Source organism: Podarcis pityusensis (genome assembly GCF_964106645.2).
Source record: "Podarcis pityusensis genome assembly, chromosome: 1".
In the NCBI taxonomy this organism is placed as follows: domain Eukaryota; kingdom Metazoa; phylum Chordata; class Lepidosauria; order Squamata; family Lacertidae; genus Podarcis; species Podarcis pityusensis.
This window is the reverse complement of record NC_138028.1, coordinates 134715557-134736466: the sequence shown is the minus strand read 5'-3', so window position 1 is coordinate 134736466 and position 20910 is coordinate 134715557. Positions and strand designations below refer to the sequence as shown.

Below are 20910 nucleotides of genomic sequence, written 5' to 3'. Positions count from 1 at the left end.
TGAACCCTGATCTCACTGTTCAAAATCCAAAACTCTACACATTATCCCCCACTGGCTTTCTCTCTTACGGTGGATCATTCATCCTTTTAAGCTACATCCTCATCATCACTGTTTATTACAACAGTTTAATTCCAAAATAAGCTTCTAAGCCGTATAAAAACCAGTTACACAAACCTTAAAATACAAACGTCTACAATAAAAAATATGCAATAAAACAATCCCATTAGAACAACATAGCAACTGAAACAGAAGACAGGTCACGAAATCAAGGAAATGCTTGCGTAAACGAGTGTGCCTTCAAAAGTTATCAAAATGCAGGAACAGGTGAGGCCTCGTGAATTTCCGCAGGGGTGCATTGCACAACCGTGGTGCCATCAGAGAAAAGGGTGCCTCCGTGTCGCCACAAGTGAATAATCACACAACCAGGCTGCTCTTAGATACGTATCTGCTTTATATAAGACCCATGGTCTTGGGATAAAGCACATTTTCAGTTTGTTTTAAATGGTTTGGGGAGTGCTAGGATGTCTGCTTATGCAAGAGAACTTGAGTTCTCCCTCTGCTTCCTTTGTGCTGTACACCCTCCCCAAATCTACTCTCGAGCAGGGACTCCGTGTAGGGGAAGCCGGGGGGGGGCATCAAAATTCTGTGGCAACCACGTGCACCTTGTGCATGCACACCACATGGTGTGCTTGCGTGACTCTTGCACGCCACGTGGTGTGTGCACGTCTCGTGTGCAAGCATGAGTGATGTCCGTATGTTGCAAGGCGCCAGCCCCCTCAGTTGTGGGGGGAAGTCTGTGCTCTTGCTCCCAAGGGCTGGGGAAACACCCAGAACAGGTTTAGGGAACATGTGGGGGAAGGGAGGGAGAATGTTTCGCTGAGCAAGCAGAAATCCTTGCATTGGCAGAATGATAATTGGGTCCCACTCTTTACAGACCCTCCAAGTGTCCCTATTTTCCAGGGACATCCTTGATTTAGAGAAGCCGCCCCAGTTTCTTTGATTCCAAAATGTCCCACTTTCCCTTAGGATGTCTCTGTTTTCACTGGAGAAAATTTGGAGGGTATGGAATTATCCATCCCCCAAGCCATCTGAAGGCAGTGTTGTATAGGAAAGGTTTTTTAAACGTTTAATGTTTTATTATGCTTTTATATATGTTGGAAGCTGCCCAGAGTGGCTGGGGTAACCCAGTAAGATGTGTGGGGTTATAAATAGTAAAATTATTATTATGGAATAGAACTTCCCTATTTCCCTATCAGAGAAATGTTGGCGGGTATGCCTTAATTTTTTTTTATTTGGAAATTTGTTGAACAAATATGTACTCATTCAGTAAAATGTGAGGGTTCATAAATTTCTGTGAATATAAATGTGCTATTGATTAGGAAGGCCATTTTTATTATTTGTTTTTCTTGCCTAAAAGGCCAGAACAGGATATGCAAATCACTCTGAACGTTCATAGAAAATGTTGAGCTGAGTTAGGACATCACACTAAACTGTTATTTGCTGTTACATGTGTGGACACGGGTGGCACTGTGGTCTAAACCACTGAGCCTCTTGGGCTTAGAATCAGAGAACCTCAGAGTTGGAAGGGACCCTCAGGGATCATCTAGTCCAGCCCCCTGCAATGCAGGAATCTCAGCTAAAGCACCCATAACAGATGGCCATCCAACCTCTGCTTAAAAACCTCCAAGGAAGGCTTCCTGATTGCAAGGTCAGCAGTTCAAGTCTGCTTGATGGGGTGAGCTCCTGCTGCTCTGTTCCAGCTTCTGCCACAACCTAGCAGTTAAAAAGCATACCAGTGCATGTAGATAAATAGGTATCGCTGTAGCGGGAAGGTAAGCAATGTTTCTGTGCACTCTGGTTTCTGTCATGGTGTTCTGTTGCAACAGAAGCAGTTTAGTCATGCTGGCCACACGACCCAGAAAGCTGCCTGTGGACAAACGCCGGCTTCTTTGGCCTGAAAGCGAGATGAGTGCTGCAACCCCATAGTCGCCTTTGACTGGACTTAGCCATCCAGGGGTCCTTTACTTTTACCTTTACCTGCATGAGCATCAGGTTCACACACTCCATCACTTCCTCTTTTGCCTAAATCATCATTTGCCATTACTTCCAAACCAGGCATTATTTGAAACAGAGATACCTGAGGCTTGACCCCTTCAGATGTTGATGAGTTGTCCTCTGCCCCATGCAGCCTGGTCAGGGATGATAGGAGTTGTACTTCAACAATATCTGAAGGGCCACAGGTTAGCCACCTCCAGTTTCAAATTTAGTCAAATGTTTTTACTTTCTTTTTATCCTGCATGAAAATTATGCATGGAATGAAGTGGCTTTATATCTTCCAATAAGTACACAGTCAGAAAGTTCTGTGTTAGACTCAATGATTTCATCACATGAGAATCTGAGAAGAGAGCTGGTAACTGGACTTAAAGAGTCAGGCAGGGTCGTGGCTGAAGCTCTAGTGTGTGTACAAACCAGAAAGCCAACCTTTTCTCACTTGCGTCATTCCGAAATTAAGTTTTCAAGGTTAATCATTCATTGTGTTTCTATCATATACCAAAAATTCTAGGTATTTTTCTAAAATGTGCTTTAAAAAAACATATTTCTGTTGTACAACAGGAACTAAAGAACATAGAGAACAAGACTGAAGATGTATTTTCATTACTTAATCTGCCTCTGGATTCCCCTCTCCTTTAGTGTCTCTGAAACCCATAACCCATGCCATAAAATCTGCTTCTGCACAGAAGGGGCAATGTTTGTGAACTGTTCAGGAGTCAATGTCAGCTCCGATCTCATTTTCCCTCCGGAGACAGAACACTTGGATCTGTCAAACAGTCAGTTGCATTCTGTTCCAAGCAAAGGTCTCAGATCCCTGTGGAAGTTACGGGTTCTCCTTCTGAGTGACAACTACATCAGGAGAGTTGAAGAGAGAGCATTCATCTCCCTGGAGAGACTCCATAAGCTTGATATTGGTAGAAATGAGATCTCCTTTCTTGGAAACAGTTTTTCATTGGGTCTCGTTACTCTCTACGAACTCACTTTGGCCTACAATAGGCTGCAGGAGCTACAGTACAAGAACTTAAAGCACTTTGAAAATCTTCAGAAGCTCAATTTGCAAAATAATAATATATCATTGATAGAAACGGGTGCGTTTCGCAGTCTCACCTGCTTGAGGCAACTTTGCCTTCAGAATAATCACCTTCATAACCTCAAGAATGGAGATTTTTCTATGCTGCAACACTTAGAAGTTTTGAACTTGGAGGGCAACAGAATCAAAACCATTGGCCCTGGCGTCTTTACTTCTTTAAGCAGCCTCACAATACTTAACCTGGTGCACAACCAAATTGAACATATTCGATTCAAGACATTATTATCTCTCCAGACCTCTGGAACTCACATCTTGCTCTCGGACAATCCATGGTTTTGTGACTGTGACCTTCAGAGGGTTTTTGCTAAACTGCACAGTGTCAGAAGGCTGATCCTAGATGACTATCACAATGTGACATGCATGGAGCCCCATATCCTGAGAAACCGCCCTCTGTCATCTGTGGACACCCAGCTGTGCATTGCAGAGACGGTGACGGTTCTTGTCATAACTTTCACAGTCTTTGTCACTGTGGTAGCTGCCATTGTCATGGCTGAAAGGAACAGAAAGAAGAGGACAGGCAAGCACTGGAGTGAGGACAGCAAAGTCTCCTATGATGCTCATAACTGAAGCAGCACATCTTGAGAGAACCTTTTCATCTACTTTGAGTTATGAGATTTAGTAAATCCCTTCAGATTTTGCAGTCTCTCTTTCCTTGCAAGAAGTTTTAAATTATTATTTCCAAAGCATAGTTCACCATTAAAAGAAGGAGCAGAAAATGTAGGTATGTAGCTATGAATGTCTACTATAACAGACAAAACTGCTGTAGCAATCCCAGGTTACTATATAAAAAGAAAGTGTGCTAATTATATTTGGTCCCATCCTGCTTCCTCCATTGGAAGAATGACCCTCGGGGTCCCTTCCATCTCTACAATTCTATGATTCTGGACTACTTTCCGTAACAGAAGGTGGGCCTAGAGAAACTAGGCGTGTTTAACTAGATGTGTTAAATCTCTTCACTTAAAGAGACTTTTCATATTCCAGTGCCTGGCGTATGTTATTCTCGTGGATGCTAGCATATTTTACATGATCTCTTGGTTACAGATGGAGGAGAATTCTGCTTGATTTGCATTTTTAAGCAAAGGAACCCAATTCAAACGTCCTGATTGCAATACCGTCCAGATTCAGATTTCACACCTCCTTGAATTTTTCTTAGCATTAAAAATTACCAAAATGCATTAACATGTGTATTTTAAGATAAATACAGGTACATTCCTTTTTAAAAATATTTTTATATATATTTTTCCACAATACAGTAACAACACAATATAACATCATATGATGACTAAGTTGCCTCCAGAGCCATCAATTATTAATGTCCTAGATTTATTTAGGACATGTAATTTAGCTATATTTTATCCCACAAATATTTGGCAGAGTTAAACTGGAGTCTTGATTATCTGCATAGACGATAAAGCAGAACCATTGTTTGTGAAACTTATCTTTTTTTGTCCTCTTTGTGCTTTCAGTTGAGCAGTCATCTATTCCATGAGGGAAATTTGTCATGTTGAGGAACAGATCAGTAGAACCATTTGTGTGCTGAGGCTCTTTCAGTAGAAATTATATGTACACGCAGATTAAATACTTATTTAAAAGTTGTGCAGTTCTGATTTTTATATATTTGAATACTAATTTTCATACAGTTTAAAATGAAACACTGTAGCTTAAAGTGGAAATGAGATGGGATTGTGAGATGAACAAGCACGAGGGATTCGTGAGCACATTAGTATTTAATGCCGTTAATAACTTAGGCCCCAAATATCTGAAAAACAGCCTCCTTCCCTACTGACCTTCTTGCATACTAAAGATCAGCAGATCAACCATCTCTTTGTAGTTCTGCTGCCCTTGGAAGTGCAGAGAATAGGGTCCTTTCTTTGTGGCAGCCCCTAAATTATGGGACTCCATCCCCGCAGAAATGCACCTTGTACCTGAGTTTTTGCCACATGCTGAAGACAGACCTCTTCATCTTAGCCTTTGAGTTAAGGCATTTTGTTTGGTGGGATCCAGTGTGGCGTAACGGTCATCAAATGTTGGGCTAGGACCTGGAAGCGCAAGGTTCGAATCCCCACTCAGCCGTGAAGCTAACTGGGGGGCCTTGGACCACTCAGTCCTCATCTCTTAGCCTAACCAACCTCACAGGGTTGTTGTAAGGGTGAAATGGGGAGGAGCCGAGGAGGAGAACCATGTGCAACACCTTGAGATCCTTAGAAGATGAAGGTGGTATATAAATGTAATAAATAATAATAAAATCTCTTTGGCTGAATTTTTACTGCGCTTGTACATTTGGAATAGTTTCACATTTGGAATAGTGTTTTGTAATCGCAATAGGCTTTTCTGTTTTTATGACTGGATGCTGAACTTCTGTAGCCTGCTTTGGGACCTGATGGTGATGGGTGGGTGAGGAATATTACAAATAAATAACAATAGGAAGCTAGTTCTGTACTTTTTTGCTTTAACAACAATCTGAATCAAAATGCTACTAATTAACTAGTTTCAGGGCACAATTCAAAAGTATCTCATCTTGATGTCCGTACAGGGAATCATTAAGATAGTTGAGATGCAGGTGCAAGAACCGTTTTATCCCTTCAATAAATTGGTATCAAATTTCAGAGACTTTGTTTGTATTTCTACCCTTGAGCTTTTACTTTCCTTATCTAAATTCAACTACCCAACCCTGTTGCACCAGCTTCGGATAGAGAATTTGTGAGATCTTTCCAGCGGCAGCAGATGCAAGTACAGTAATTTATGTAACGGTGTTTACTGTGCCAAGAAGGAGGACAATAAAGTGGCTTTACAAGGTCTTGATTGCTTTCTTTTCCTACATTCATCTAATGGGAGTTGCCATTTATTCAAAAACAGGTCAGGGGTATGAAAAATTCCAGACCTTTTGTCCTTTTCTTCCTCCTACACATGTATAGAAATGATTTTCACCTATTCTCTACCTTCCATTGAAGCTGAATTTCCCTGCCAATAACATCCGAGTCACTATCCAGTGACAGTGATTTGCGGATTTTACTTAGAAAATGAACCAAAGAGGCATGCTAGGTATAGGACTGACAAACCACCCATAACTTAAGTCATCAATTCACTTTTATTATGGAAATTGGTATGAGGGTATACTAATTATGTTTAATCCTCTAGAGACCCTTGTGTGGTTTAACAAAGTGTGTGGGGGGGGGGGCAGCTGGTGTCTGTTTTCAAAACGTGGGACTAACACACCAAGAGCCCCAATAGCAGGGTATGGTCCCATCATTAGGCTGATTAAGGAAGCCTAGGAATATGCTATTAAGTCTTATTTATTTTGTTCAGCTGCATGAAGCAGCTGAACCCCATTTACCTTTTTTTCAAAAAATAAAAAAGACCACACAGTGCAAAGTAAGTTTAACATTCTTTACTTACAGCTTCCTAGGTCTCAAAAATGCATTTTCCTTTAAGCAACAGCAATAAATGAATATTCTTAGTAATACAGCAAAGCAGCCTCAGACATGTGCTGAATTAAAATATCTAAGTTGCCAATTGTTTTGCTTAGTTCTTGGCCTCTATCCTAGAAGATGGCCACCACTTTCCCCATTTTTAGTTACTGTGCGTTTTGGAATGTTTCGTGGCTACCTTTACAAGGATTACTGTGAAATTATTTTATAATTGGTTCATAAAAGGTTAGGTTTTATTTTATAAATTTATGAGCTTCAGAGTCCTGAGGTTGAAAATCCTCTAGACATTTATTTCCACCCTGAATTTCCCCAGTGTGGCCATTTCTTTGTCGAGGAAGGAGAATTGCAAGCCCGGTCGAAGAATCTCTGGATCCCTGCCTTCCTCGGCAGACGCCTCTTCCTCCTCCTCCTCCTCCCCGGCAGGACACGGGGCTCCGGGGCCGCGGACGGAGCCGCCAGAGAGGAGCCCGTTTCCAGGGGACGCGGAGGCCCAGAGCCCGGCGGGGGAAAGAGCTGCGCCGCCGCGGAAGAGCCCGGCGCCCGCCTTGGGGGCCGAGGCGGAGCGGAGGGACGCGGCCGGCGCCCGAGGGCGAGGCAGGCCGGGCGGCGGCGGCGGCGGGAGGACGGTGAGGCGGGGGCGCCCGGGTGGTCCCTCTGCGGGGCGGGGGAGGCGCGCAGGCGGCGGTGCCCCCCGGCCTTGTCAGCGGCGCCCCGGCCGCGTCCCTTCCTTCCGGCGCCCCCGAGAGCGCAGGAGCAGGCCGAGAAGTGTCCCTTGAGGGATGCCGCGCTCGGAAGCCGGCCAGGCGCTCAGCTCCGCGGGGAAAGGCGGCCTGAGGCGCCGCGCCAGACCGGCCTGCTCCCCCGGCTCCGGGCTCGGCGTGCGGCCGGGATTCAGGCGGGGGGGGGTAGCCAGGAAAAGCGCCCCTCGGTTGGGGAGAACCACGCCGCCCTCCCAGGGAGCCCCCGCCGGCAACAAGCTCTCCAGGGGTTACGGGGGGGACGGGGGACGTAAAGGCCCCCTGGACGCTTCAGCCCAGTCCGAGGCGACTCTGGCTTCCAGGCCGAGGGAGCCGGCGTTGTTCCACAGACAGCTTTTCCATGTGGCCTGGATCAGATGCAAAATAAAAGAACAGGATTTCAGCAGCTGCCTTGGCTGTCCGTCGGGTCCATAAGGCACAGAGTCAAAGCATAACTGTAGATTGTTTTGTCTATGCGCAGCAGTCAGGACAAAGAAGCTGTATCTAAAATTTTATTTGTACTATTTTATTCTTATGCAATGTTGGCATTGGTGTGTTTTATATGTGCACAAGTTTTATAAGTTGGTTTTGTAGATGAATATATTTTAGCTTTTGTTTGTTCTTAGAATTGCTGGTTTGTGTCAACTGCAAGCCAGTCTGAGCTCTTGGAGATGGGCAAGATAGAGAGGAATTTTGATGGGTCTGCTCATTATGTCTATGAACAGCAGAACTGTTTAAGATGTTCATGCATCTGCTGAGAGGCACCGGTTGTGCACTAAAGAACTACAGCCTATTAGTTATCTGACGGTGCACAGAGTGGATTTATTAGCATTTGTTGAGAGAACACTGGAAATATGTTTGCTGCGTAAAGCCACAGTCCTGTATGGACTTTAAAAGCAGCATTTCAAAAACCACATGCACAGGGGATTGTTCAAAGCTATAATGGGGAAAATGTCCCAGATGGTGGCTTTAATCTTGAGATGTTGTCAGACAGAGCTTCACAGATTGCCCTAATCACCTCTTCCTCTTATTTTTCTAGGCTACAGAAATGGCACAGACTTTCATCTCTGAATGAGCTAAACTAAGACTTGTGGATGTTGAAAAGGTAAGATTGGTTCTTCACAGTAAAGCAGAGTGGTCCAACCCCAGACCAAGTGGGCTGCAAGAGTTCTGTGACACAGAACCTGTGAGCCACAAACTGAACTAAATTAAATTTCCATATTGTAAATTAAAGTGTTTGCAATAAATAGTATTGAATATACATTATTAATATATTTAATTGAAAATATATCATTAAAACACATTTATTATATTCATTTATTACACAAAATATTATGCAAAAATTATTGTAGAGGACTATGAGCCACCTCCCCGTCCTCCCCTCCTCATAGGACCACCGGTGCCACCACAGTACATGTGGCCATTACAGAAAGGCTAGAAGGGGAACCAGCAGCAGTGGCAGCTGCCCCACAGTTAACTTCACACACACGCCCCCCAGCAAGGGCGCTGTGAACAGTGTGGCCTGCAGCCTACCCCTTCCCTCATCTGACCTCAACCCCCCAACTTCCACAACAAGCACACACCATAGGTAGGGGTGACAGAGCATCAACATTTGGAGGGCCACAGATTCCCGTCCCTGTTGTAAAGGTTACCTATTGAACTTGTGTACATTTCCTTGGGAGTACGTCCCATTTATTGCAGTGGTTCTTACTCCAGAGTAATGGTGCCTTGGATTGCAGGCTGTGTGCCTATAACATACATGGTACACTATGGTACATGGCATTCGAGAAGCAGCCTGAATGTCTGTGTGAGCCCAAACTGCCAACTTGCCTGCCTGCCCTTTTTTTAAGCTGCACTGTCAGCTGCCCCTTGTGGCTGCAAAGGACATGCGACAGCTATACTTGGCTGTGTGCAGTGCAACTAGGACCCTTGGAATGAGAAGGAGCCAGAGGATGGAGCCTGTGCAGCAGAAGCGTGAAGAGAACAGGCAGCTTGGGACATCCATTCCCCCTTCCCCCTCCCAAAGGCTGCCTCAGTGAAGGATGGATGCCGTGCCGCGAACCTCAAGCCAAGACTCACCAGCCACGCTTTCTGCACTTAGCTGAGCCGCCCTGGATTCAAAGATGAACATCGCCAAGAAACCACCCGCCACAGAGCCATGAGTGAAGTCTACTGTGGTGTGAGTCATATACAACACTGTGCTAGAAAGGGGAAGAGGGGAAATGCCATCCTTCACAGGCCATAGCAATTCGGTCTCTAGTATGCCTACATAACAGTGAGTCCACGAGAGAAACGCTCTCTGAGTATACTTGTGCTGCTGCAGTCCCAACAGAACTCCGGCAACAAAAAATCCAGACTTCAGTCTCTGTTTTGTGAATCTTCTTCTGCTCAGCCCAAAAAGGAACTCTAAATTATATGTAATGTGCTTATAAGAACCTCATTCAATGGGCTGTGGGTTGGACTACCCTGCAATAAAGTGTCGTGATGTTTTGTAGGGTTGAATATGAATGCTTTTCTCTCTGTGTGTTGACCGACATGCAATAAACAGGAGCTGGCTCCCAAGGAGTCGATTATGTGGACAAAGCATGTACCGTGATACCTCGGGTTACAAACGCTTCAGGTTACAAACTCCGCTAACCCGGAAGTAGTACCTCGAGTTGAGAACTTTGCCCCAGGATGAGAATGAAAATCGTGCAGCGGCGGCAGCGGGAGGCCCCGTTAGCGCAAGTGGTACCTCAGGTTAAGAACGGTTTCAGGTTAAGAACAGAACCTCCAGAACGAATTAAGTTCGTAACCCGAGGTACCACTGTATTGCTCAAGGAGAACCTACAAATCATAGTACAGTGGTACCTAGGTTGTTGAACGTAATCTGTTCCGGAAGACCGTTCAACTTCCAAAATGTTCGGCAACCAAGACGCAATGGGCGGTTGGCAAATTCCATTGAGAAAATGGAGAAACGCACCTTGGAAGCCGTTCGACTTCTGAGGCGCGTTCAAAAACAAGCAATCACTTCCGGGTTTTTGGTGTTCGAAAACCAAAATGTTCGGCTTCCGAAGCGTTCAACAACCAAGGTAACATTGTAGCAGATACATGTATTTAAAAACATATAAAGTGGGAGGAAGTAGTTTTAAAGTGATATGTGTAGTTGGGATTAGGTTCATAATTTGCTGTCCTATTTGTTTTTCATTTGTCATTTGGTTGCCTTTTCTTACTTAGTTTATATTCACATTTATCTTTAGTGAAATGGACAGGACAACTGTTTCAAAACAATGTAATACTTGTGATGATTAAAAAAAAACCAATGTGAAAAGAAGCTATTTAGACTGATCTACAATATATTGTTTTTATTGGAACAGATGTTGGATGTTGGGAAATGGCCAATATTTGCTCTCCGCTCTCAAGAGGAGTTGAAGTTAATTCGCCAGGCCTGTGTATTTGGCAGTGCAGGCAATGAAGTACTTTATGCAACTGAAAATGATGAGGTAACTTTTGCAGATATAACAATTAATAACTGTTTGCCTCTATATCATGTTTGTCTAAGCACACATTGGATTAAGATTTCCAGGGCACAGGACTTCAAGGCGATTGCAAGCACAGTAAATGGTACACTAGGAGTGGATGTCAACTTGCCTTGCACAATTTTTTACTGTGCCAAAACAGTTATCCTTGCTGCAGAATTCTGATTTTCTTTAACAAAGATATAGTTCTGATTAAAATATCTGACAAAATCTTAAAAACTGTAACTATTTTATTAAACTTTCAGTCTGAAATGCTATGATAGTAAATATTTTCTGTACTAACAGTATCACTGTGTGACAGGTTTTTGCGCTTGGCACTAACTGCAGTGGTTGTTTGGGAATCGGTGACACACAGAGCAGCATTGAACCTCGAAGGTTAGATACTTTATGTGGCAAAAAACTAGCCTGCCTCAGCTATGGAAGTGGCCCCCATGTTGTTGCTGCTACCACTGGTATGTTGTGTGCTTTTCAATGTGGTTAGTCTACTCTGTTAGTCTACTTTGACAGGGATATTTAATTTTTAACTGTAAGAGAAAAGCAGTATCTACTCTTTACACTGATAAGGAAGAACATATTAAGTTTTCGATTCTGGGGTGATTATTGAGTCCAGTTCCTTATTTTTTCATGGGCATACTTGTGTTACCACCTGGAAGGTCCAGATCTTGGGACTCTTATGATAATAAATGAAAATGGTCTGTGTTAATAATGTTTTGACTATTAGAGATTCAAAAGCAGATAATGAAGGAACAGTCATATTTTGCTGGTGAAGCCAAGCTCAGATTCAAAAACACCAAGGGACAACATGTTGAAACACTAAGGAAAGAGCAAGGCTTTCCTAACTCTTAGAATATATCCATGTTACACTTTCTGTGCTCTTGATTCAGTGCTCTCAAGCCTGTAAAGGCTATGGGGCACATTCCTCATGAACTGCAAGAAGATCAAACCTATCCATTCTTAAGGAAATCAGCCCTGAGTGCTCACTAGAAGGACAGATCCTGAAGCTGAGGCTCCAATACTTTGGCCACCTCATGAGAAGAGAAGACTCCCTGGAAAAGACCCTGATGTTGGGAAAGATGGAGGGCACAAGGAGAAGGGGACGACAGAGGACGAGATAGTTGGACAGTGTTTTCAAAGCTACCAGCATGAGTTTGACCAAACTGCGGGAGGCAGTGGAAGACAGGAGTGCCTGGCGTGCTCTGGTCCATGGGGTCACGAAGAGTCGGACACGACAAAACGACTAAAGCAAAGTTGAAAAGCTTTTTGTAGTTGCCTCCAATCCCAGACCGAACTTGTTTCAGCAGGCCTTTCCCTGTTGATTCAGTTCTACAAGGTTGGGTCGTAGAAAGGATGTGAATCTGGATCAATGCACTGTAGAGATAAATGGAATAGCTGATTGGGGTCTTTTTTGTTTTTTGTTTTTTTTAAGCAATGAGAGATTGCAACACTAAACCTAAAAGATCTGCCTCAGGTGTCTAATTGCTGGATAAAGTTCCAGTAGGAGAGAATATTATACTTTGAGATGCATAGTAAGCATGGAGATTTTACTTTGCCAAAAAGAGGAGGGGGTTATATAACTTCGCACATTCTCCTCAAGATTTAAATTGTTTCATTTGAAGGCTTGACAATATATGGAATGCTAATAGAGCACAACCCATCCCTTTTACTTTTTTGAACCATTATTGTCTACATTAATGCTTGTTAATGCTTGAATTGACATTTGCCCTTAATCGTGTTCTATGTACATAGTGGTTAAATCACAGCAGAGGACAATATATGGAACAAAAAGCTTCAGCCATTGTTTATTTTTTCTCTTTAGTTGGGAAAAAGATAGCTTGTAATGTTTTCAAAGTTATTTTCTTTTTATATTGTAGAAGGAGAAGTATATACGTGGGGACATAATGCTTATAGTCAACTGGGAAATGGAACAACCAACCATAGTTTAGTTCCTTGCCAAATCTCCACCAACTTGTTAAACAAAAAAGTGATTGAAGTTGCCTGTGGCTCACATCATTCAATGGTTTTAACATCTGATGGAGAGGTAAGAAAATCTATCAGAATCTTGTTGAAGTAACTGGAATTTTATATCTGAAACGAAAAGGGGCAAGCACTCTGGATTGGATAAAACGGGTGTAAATTGTATGCTGATAGCCATCTGAAAGTTCACTGGGCTACATTGGTTGCTCTTTTGGGCTACATAACCACTGCAAAAATAATGTCTCTTTCCTTAGTTTCTGAGGTTAGACAAGGGGATGTGTGTTGTTTTAAAATGTACTATATTACATTATTGTTAATATCTGCTCTGGGAATCCCAGATACAGTGGGATACTAGCTCAGATACGTGAATACTCACATTGTTGTCCTAGTAATTGCTTCCACAAACGAGAGCCAATCTTATCTAGTATCAAGAAACCAAAAATGAAAGAACTCTTTTTGAGATGTAACTTCCAAATAATATTTGTTTCTATTTATTTGCTTTTGGGATGATTTCTTCACAGACCTATCAGTGACATGAATTTTCCAGAAAATTTTGAGTCACAAAAATTTCCATCGGCCTAAATCAACTGAGATTTAATTTAGCATTTGTTTTTGACATTAGTGTAATCTTAAATGTGTTTATTGGAAGTGAGTACCATTGAATTAAGGGACGCGGGTGGCACTGTGGGTTAAACCACAGAGCCTAGGGCTTGCCGATCAGAAGGTCACTGTTCAAATCCCCGCGACGGGATGAGCTGTTGCTCGGTCCCCGCTCTTGCCAACCCAGCAGTTCGAAAGCATGAAGTGCAAGTAGATAAATAGGTACCACTCTGACTGGAAGGTAAACAATGTTTCTGTATGCTGCTCTGGTTCACCAGAAGCAGCTTAGTCATGCTGGCCACATGACCCGGAAGCTGTACGCCGGTTCCCTCGGCCAGTAAAGCGAGATGAGCACCTCATTCCCAGAGTCGTCCACGACTGGACCTAACGGTCAGGGGTCCCTTTACCTTCGCCATTGAATTAAATGGACCTGGCATTTCTCTCAATATGGGATTATAATCGTATAATACAGTTTGTTTCTTTACAGGTTTATACATGGGGCTACAACAATTCAGGGCAAGTTGGATCTGGCTCAACAGCCAACCAGCCAATTCCACGGAGAGTCACTAGCTGCTTACAAAGCAAGATTGCAATTAACATTGCTTGTGGCCAGATGTGCTCAATGGCAGTGGTAGAAAATGGGGAGGTAAGAGAATTCTTCAGAATTAAAAGGGCTGTTTTTCTTTATGGTGTGTAATCTTGTGGTTTAAGTTGTTGACTGTGTCTCCCTACAGTAGACAATGCTGCTAATTAAGGCAGATCTTTAATTATAATAAGTCTGGTTAGATTCTGACCGAATATTCTCTCCTGGTGTCTGGAGAACAACTGTCTCTTAATATTCAGAATAGTGCTTCCTCCTGCCATAAAGGCTCAATTTCTGATTTCACCAGGGTAAACTCCTCCCTCCAAGCTGGGCACAGTTTTGAGCATAGAAGCTTATGAGTCCTTCTTGTCCTCTGTGCCTCCTCTTACACAGCATTTGAATGAAAGTCTGTTGCGCTGCAAGGAAGAGTGTTTCAGAAGGGCTGAGGAGAAGCCCCTGGTGAAGATAATTGGGTATCCATTCTCCTTCCCCCATGCTAGGTAGTGCAAGCATGTTGCAGTACGGTTGTGCGCCAGAGCTGTCAGAATGCTCTGCCCCCATCTTCACAAGGAAGCACCAGTCTCAGTTACTAGAGACTCTGCATTGGAGGTGCCCAAGAGGCAGTGCAGATGGCAGGCCAGTCTGCCCATGAGGCGAACTGAAGCAGCCATCTCAGGTAGCAGGATCCTGCCCCCGGGGTCACACAATGACAGCTTCTGGTGAGATCTCACTGGAAGCTGCTTCTGTCACCTTTACCATTTCACCTTAGGTGACAAAATGGAGCAAAGGAGCAATTCTGTATTGGAAGTTTGGAGTGTTAGGTCTGTATATGGACAGAGTGAAGCTCTATTTTTTATGCTCCTCGTGAAGTCTGTTAACAGCTGTCTAGAGACTGTCAACAGGCTGAAAGCTGAATCCGGAAAACAGATTTCGATGGTTAAACTGGGGGATAGGATGTTTGTAAGTACCAGATTGGTAGCTGCATAGATTTGGGCTACCTTCTGTCACAACTTTGAAATGTTCTTCCAAGGGAACCTCTCTGACTGGGTCCTTTCTGAGCAGTCCAAGTTAGTGATGGCTTTTTTGTTCCCTTGAGCTTTTAACAACTGCAAATCCACCTCCCCTTGTCTTCATTTACTTTGTGGGCTAGATCCAACAAAATAGTTGCAGCAGCTGGAGGCAGCACAAGGAGTCCCACTAAAAGGGTGAGGCTTCCCCACCTCCTAGCACCACACATTCCCTCCTCCAAATCAGCTCTGGGGTGCCTGTGTCACGTCAACATGTGGAGGGAGGGAGCGGAGATTGTTCTGTCTGGCAAGAAATGCTTGCGCTGATGGAACAATTGTAACAGCGCAGGGTTGAGTGCCACGCCTCCACTGCTGCTTGCGTGGTAAAGTAGAGGAAATGCCACCCCTGGCCATCATCCTCTTTGCCCTAAGAATCAAATTTGTGGGTGAAAGAGAGTCGTAAAACTGCAAATTTTGTTTAGGTCTAATTTAGGGGCAATTCCTCAGGTAATTTCCCATCCACAACGCATAAGCATTAAAGGGCATGATAAGTTGAAAGCTGCTGAAGGGGGAGGGGGCAGAGTCTAGAGAAAGAACTGTGAGCGGAGCAGTGTCCTTTTTCCTTCCTTGAGACCCCCTGGGAGACCCACCAAACGTTCTGAACCAGGAACTGGGTGTGGACCAAGGGACCGGTTACTTTTATAAGCTACGTGACTTTGTTGCTTAGTTTGATCTTTTTACACGGTCATTTATGTATTGTAGTATTCTAAGTTTTCTGACTTCGCTTTTATTTTTATTGATTATAGTCTAGTAATGATTTATTGTTATTGTTTGAGAGTGCATTTCTGTTTAATTATTATTTAAATTTAATAGTGTAAATTTACACTATTTACAATAGGGAGTAAATTTAATAGTGCAATATACCCTAAATGGATCATTGCATATTGCTTTATTTTACATATTTATTTTAAGGTCATATTCTTTATCATGGCTCATTTGCATTGGATTGGGTTGTTATATGATGTGTGATCTTTGATGTATATTTTGTTGTTGTCTCTACAGCTTATAACCTGCCTTATAGAAAGGCGGCATACAAATTAGAAGTGAGATGAAAAGAAAAGCCAGGGGCTTCAGCTGCTCATGGGATCAGTTTAGGGGCAAATGCAGGAAACCATTGGACAGCGCTGCCTCTGCAACCTGAGAAGTCTAGCTAGTGTGTGCTCTAATCTAATGCTGAGGTTAGAAGGCAGCAGCTACCCAAGCAAATTGGGGCATTCAGATATTTCTCTGATCAAGCGGGTCATTTCTTCACCCCTGTACACATAGATATATTGGACTGGGCAGGATCTTTTCTTGTTAGATGCATCTCAGGTGAATGCTAAGGTCCCATGCAGTACAGAACTGGTTCTAACACTTAAGGAAATGAAAGGTTTTTCTCTCTCAAAAAAGTGTCATAGTGAATTACACCAAGATTATAGGGGATTCTGTACGCCTGTTTCCCTCTTCTTTACTCTTATTCCTGCAAACTAACTGGAATTATCTTCCTTTCTAAGGTTTACGTTTGGGGATACAACGGCAATGGTCAGCTTGGATTGGGCAATAGCGGCAATCAACCAACACCTTGCAGAATAGCAGCTCTGCAAGGCATCCGTGTGCAGCGGGTAGGTTTCATTTGTTGCCAGGCCTTCGTTAAAAGATTACCCTACTGGGCTATGTATTTCATCTTATATACTGATAGCAAGCCTGTCCTCCCAAGTGTGGATACTGATGCAACCAAAACAGCGCTATCCCCATACAGGAGGAAAGGTGGCAACATGCCTGGGGGAAGCTGCAAGTTTACAGAAGCCCAAAATATATTTAGGAAAAACATTCAAAGGGGGAAGGACCCCAAAAACAGCTCTGTGAGCCATGCTCAGTTGGCATTTAGTGCTGATTGGCTTTTGTTGGGCTGAACTGGTGTGTGGGAGACAGAGAACGAGCAAAGTAGTTGGAAGAGGGTCTGCTTAACTGGAGCTTCGAAAACGAGCACTCTGCACTATCTTATATCGTCAAAGAAATTAATTTTTTATCAGAGATACTGTCGAAAGTGACTTGAGTTATCAGTACAGTGCCATTATCCTGAAATGGATTTTCTAGATGGGTAAATATTAGGGACTGGGCAAGTATTCAACATGAGACAGCTGAAAATGGGAGCATCCCCAGAATCAACGGTAAAGCTCAAAACAGATTAAAACACAAGTCTACATGTCTGGTAGAGTACAATGCAGATACCTGACGGGTGTCAATAGACAGAGAGTTCCAAAGGGTGGGTGCTGCCATGCTAAAAGACTCATTTCTTACAAGTGCTGAATGAATAGTGTGTGGCACCTGGTACAGGGTCAGTTCTGCAGGCAGAAGTTGTCAAGTGGGCATGTATGGGGAAGTGGATATGTGGAGGAACAAGGTTCAATTAGGTAGTGTAGAAAGAAGGCAGAACATAGGGGGTTCTCGCTCTCAAACAGGGAAGTTAAAGGAGATTTGCTGAATGCTTGGCATATTCTGAAAAGATGATTTGCAGTTGCACAGGTAGGATATAGGAAGAAAAACCAGCCGCCTTGAAAGAATCAGAATTGCAGAGTTGGAAGGGAACCCGAGGGTCATCCAACATGTGCTTCAAAACCTCCAGATGAAGATTGTTCCACTGCTGAACAGCTCTTAGTGTCAGAAAATTCTTCCTGATCTTTAGTCAGAATCTCCTTTCATGTAACTTGAAGCCATTGGTTTGGGTCCTACTCTCCAGAGCAGCAGAGAACGAGCTTGTTCCATCTTCCTTGTGACAGCCCTTCAAATATTGGAAGGTGGCTAGCATATCTCCTCTCAGCCTTCCCTGCTCTCCTGCAGAAATAAAAAGACTCAAAGGGGTGTGGGTGTGTCCAGACACACACTTCCTTGAGTGAAGGGTTTTGTGGGGGGGGGAAGCTGGGGAGACTTTTGCAAGCTGCAAATGTCCCATTCATTAGTGTAATAAAAAAGAAACCTAAATTTCAATGAGAAAAGACTTATTTCCCAATAACTTGGGATGAATTAGCCTTATTTCAGTTTTGTTTTTTTACCTGTTCCATAATGTAAGTTAATCTGAGCAATTCTGGCCCAAGACACTTAACTGAGTATTTGTAGATGTGTTGTGATTGCAGGGACAACTGGTTTGAGATAGCCCACCTTCTGCCTTTTCCTGTTTCCTTGGCTGTTCCTAATCCTGCATAAGGTCATCTTCTGTCAGTTTTGAATTTACACATTGCCTAAGTGTCAATCTGTGTTCACTCTGTGTCCTGCCACATGCAGACAGAAGACTCTCTGATATGTTGAAAGCTGGTATTTCTCACAAACTCCGAGAGAGATCAGCTTCTCAAGTTCTGTTTGTGAATCTTGAATGTGATAAATGATTCAACTGTCTTTTAAATAAATACTTTTCCAGAAATGTTTTTAAAAGCTTTAATAAATCTTCTTGGATGCAAAATGCAAAAATGTAAGAATACAAATTATTTTAGGTGCTTTTCTTTTCTAGGTTGCCTGTGGCTATGCACATACCTTAGTGCTAACGGATGAAGGTCAGCTGTATGCCTGGGGAGCAAATTCCTATGGCCAGTTAGGCACTGGGAATAGAGGGAACCAGTCCTACCCTTCACCTGTTCCTGTGGATAAAGACAGGTAGGATCCTGCTAATAATCACGCCATAAGCAGAATTTCTGGCCTGTACTGCAGCAACTGTGGGATTTTTTTCCCCTTAGACATTATCCATAAGTAAGGAAGATAGTAAAATTATTAGACTGTTCACATTTCTGAATATAAAGCCTATAGATCTATACAAAGGTGCTTTGGCAATAAAATAATTGGGCAAGAGCAACTCAGTAGCTGGAAATGGCAGTATCTTTTCCTCAGTCTTTCTTGGAAATAGTAGCTTATTTTTGTGTGTGCTTTTAACCTTTTGTCTCCCAGTATGAGAAGTGCAAGGCTTTAAGAGTGTGAATACTAGAGCCTCACTTACAGCTTATCAAGCTAGGACTACGCATTACTAGTCCACTTCCCATTTCCAAACACTGGCTGCTCCTTCTCTGCTTCCCTGCCAGAATGAGGTGGAGACATCTGCAGAAGAGAAGCAGTGGGCAGGGGAATCCCCAACAATTCCCTTTTCTGCCAAGATATGCTTCCCGGTTGCCTGCCAATCCCCCTTCCCAGTTCTGTGCTGCAGTAGAGAAGAAGCAGTTCGCCTATTGGAAATGTGAGGTGCTTGGTAAACCCAGACAAGAGGTGTTGGCTGGAGACTTTCCTTTTTCCATAATCTGCTTCTAATACCGTATTTAACAAATGAGATATCAATTTGTACTTGGATAAGGATCACAGTTATCAGATGCCTTTGGGCACTTCCTGTATGCTTTTATAATCACATCCAGGAGAGAGATGTTCTGCTTTCAGGCAGGTGTGTTGTGGTTTGTGTAGACAAATATAATATAAGCCGCACCTGCAAATAAGCCGCACCTTTAAAATTCAGACACTCATACAGGACCTTCACCGCCTTCACTGGTTCTGATTTGAAAGAGAGATAGAGCTGGGTATCATCTGCATATTGATGGACAATTGGAAAGAAAAAGAAACAGCAGCGGGGGCCGGCTGGACAAGGAGAGACATTCTGCTGGGGGCGCTCAGCTCACCTCAAACCACGCCAGGTGGGGTGGGACGGCGGGAGCTGCTGCGCCGCCACCGTGCATTCCCCCTTTGCCTGCCCCGCTGCTGATAATCCCACCGCTTCTGGCACCAGGCAGGCACCCCCCTGCTCCATTAACAGTGGCGGGGCAGGCAGAGGGGAACTGCATGGTGCGCACTGCTGCGGCAGCCCCTGTCGGCACTTGCCATCCCACTGCCTGCCACTCCTGGGCACCCCCCCCCCAAGTCAGCGGAGGCGGGAAGCGGGAAACGGCAGCCACCAGCCAGCCACCCGCCACCCCTGCTTGCCAGGGCTCCAGCCGGAGTTAGAGTTAAGGGGGTGGGTGTTCACGGCATGTCTGTTTCAGCCAATTTTTGTAAGGTCGTGAATTTAAGTCGCACTTTAACTTTTCACAGTCGGAATTTGAAAAAATAAGTACCAATACGGTATTTATTTCATAAAATTCATGCAATGCTTGATTGTAAAAAATCTTCAAGTGGTTTATGGTATTGAAATAAGCTCTCTTACAGTCTCAGATGGCATCACTGGGTGGGTTGCATCACTTGCCTGACCTCCCTGGGGCTAAGACACTGCTGCATCATGGGATGGAGGAGGCCCATGGAGGGTGAGGTCAGTGTGGTACAAGCACACTGTCAGTATCAGTCCAGCACTCCTTGCCGCTGCTTCACCTGTCCCTGTCCTGGTATGCAGCAGCAATTCAGCCAGAGTGAGGTCAGGTGAGCACCACAGCTCCTCCAGGCTGTCTACTTCTGCTGTCTTCATAACCCATGATTTAAAGTTGGCTTCTTTAAAACAAAGCATGATTTGGCAGAAAGGCTGTGTGTGTGTGTGTGTGTGTGTGTGTGTGTGTGTGATATGTCAGGTTTAGAGAAAACAACAACCTGCAATTCATTAAAAACAGAAGGGAAATTTTCCAAACTTGTTGCTGTGCCCTAACTGTAGTTGGCAGTGCCTGAACTTGTTGCCATCAGGATAGACCATGGTTTCTCATTGCCTGAATTCATGTTTGCCCACAAACTGTGGTTTGTGTGAAGCTGACAAACTAGAATCTGAAATCATAGCTTGAAGTTGTAGTACTGGCTGGTTTGCTGTGTCTGAGTTCAAAGTCCATTAAAAAAAACAGGGCAATTGTTTTGCATAAAGAGGTTCCTGCACCATGGAGACGAATGACTTCATGAAATTATGAAGTACAGTCCTCAGTTGTGAAATAAAAGCATAT

General features: G+C 43.7%; 1 protein-coding gene across 11 annotated transcripts in view; it reads left to right on the top strand.

The window, feature by feature from the left end:
• Window positions 1-7177: 7177 nt before the first annotated feature.
• The window catches only part of LOC308483670 (RCC1 and BTB domain-containing protein 2), a 28068-nt gene continuing 14335 nt past the window's right edge, over window positions 7178-20910 (top strand). For 2 of the 11 annotated variants that reach the window (XR_013989749.1, XM_081017774.1), the window contains exons 1-7: window positions 7863-8412; window positions 10664-10789; window positions 11127-11277; window positions 12697-12863; window positions 13887-14045; window positions 16543-16650; window positions 18534-18676. Coding sequence is in view for 8 of the 11 variants with exons in the window: in XM_081017774.1 (XP_080873900.1) it covers window positions 10664-10789; window positions 11127-11277; window positions 12697-12863; window positions 13887-14045; window positions 16543-16650; window positions 18534-18676 (854 nt within the window). In the remaining 3 variants the exon portion in view is untranslated. The other 9 variants (XR_013989747.1, XM_081017778.1, XM_081017777.1 and 6 more) reach the window with 8 other exon arrangements.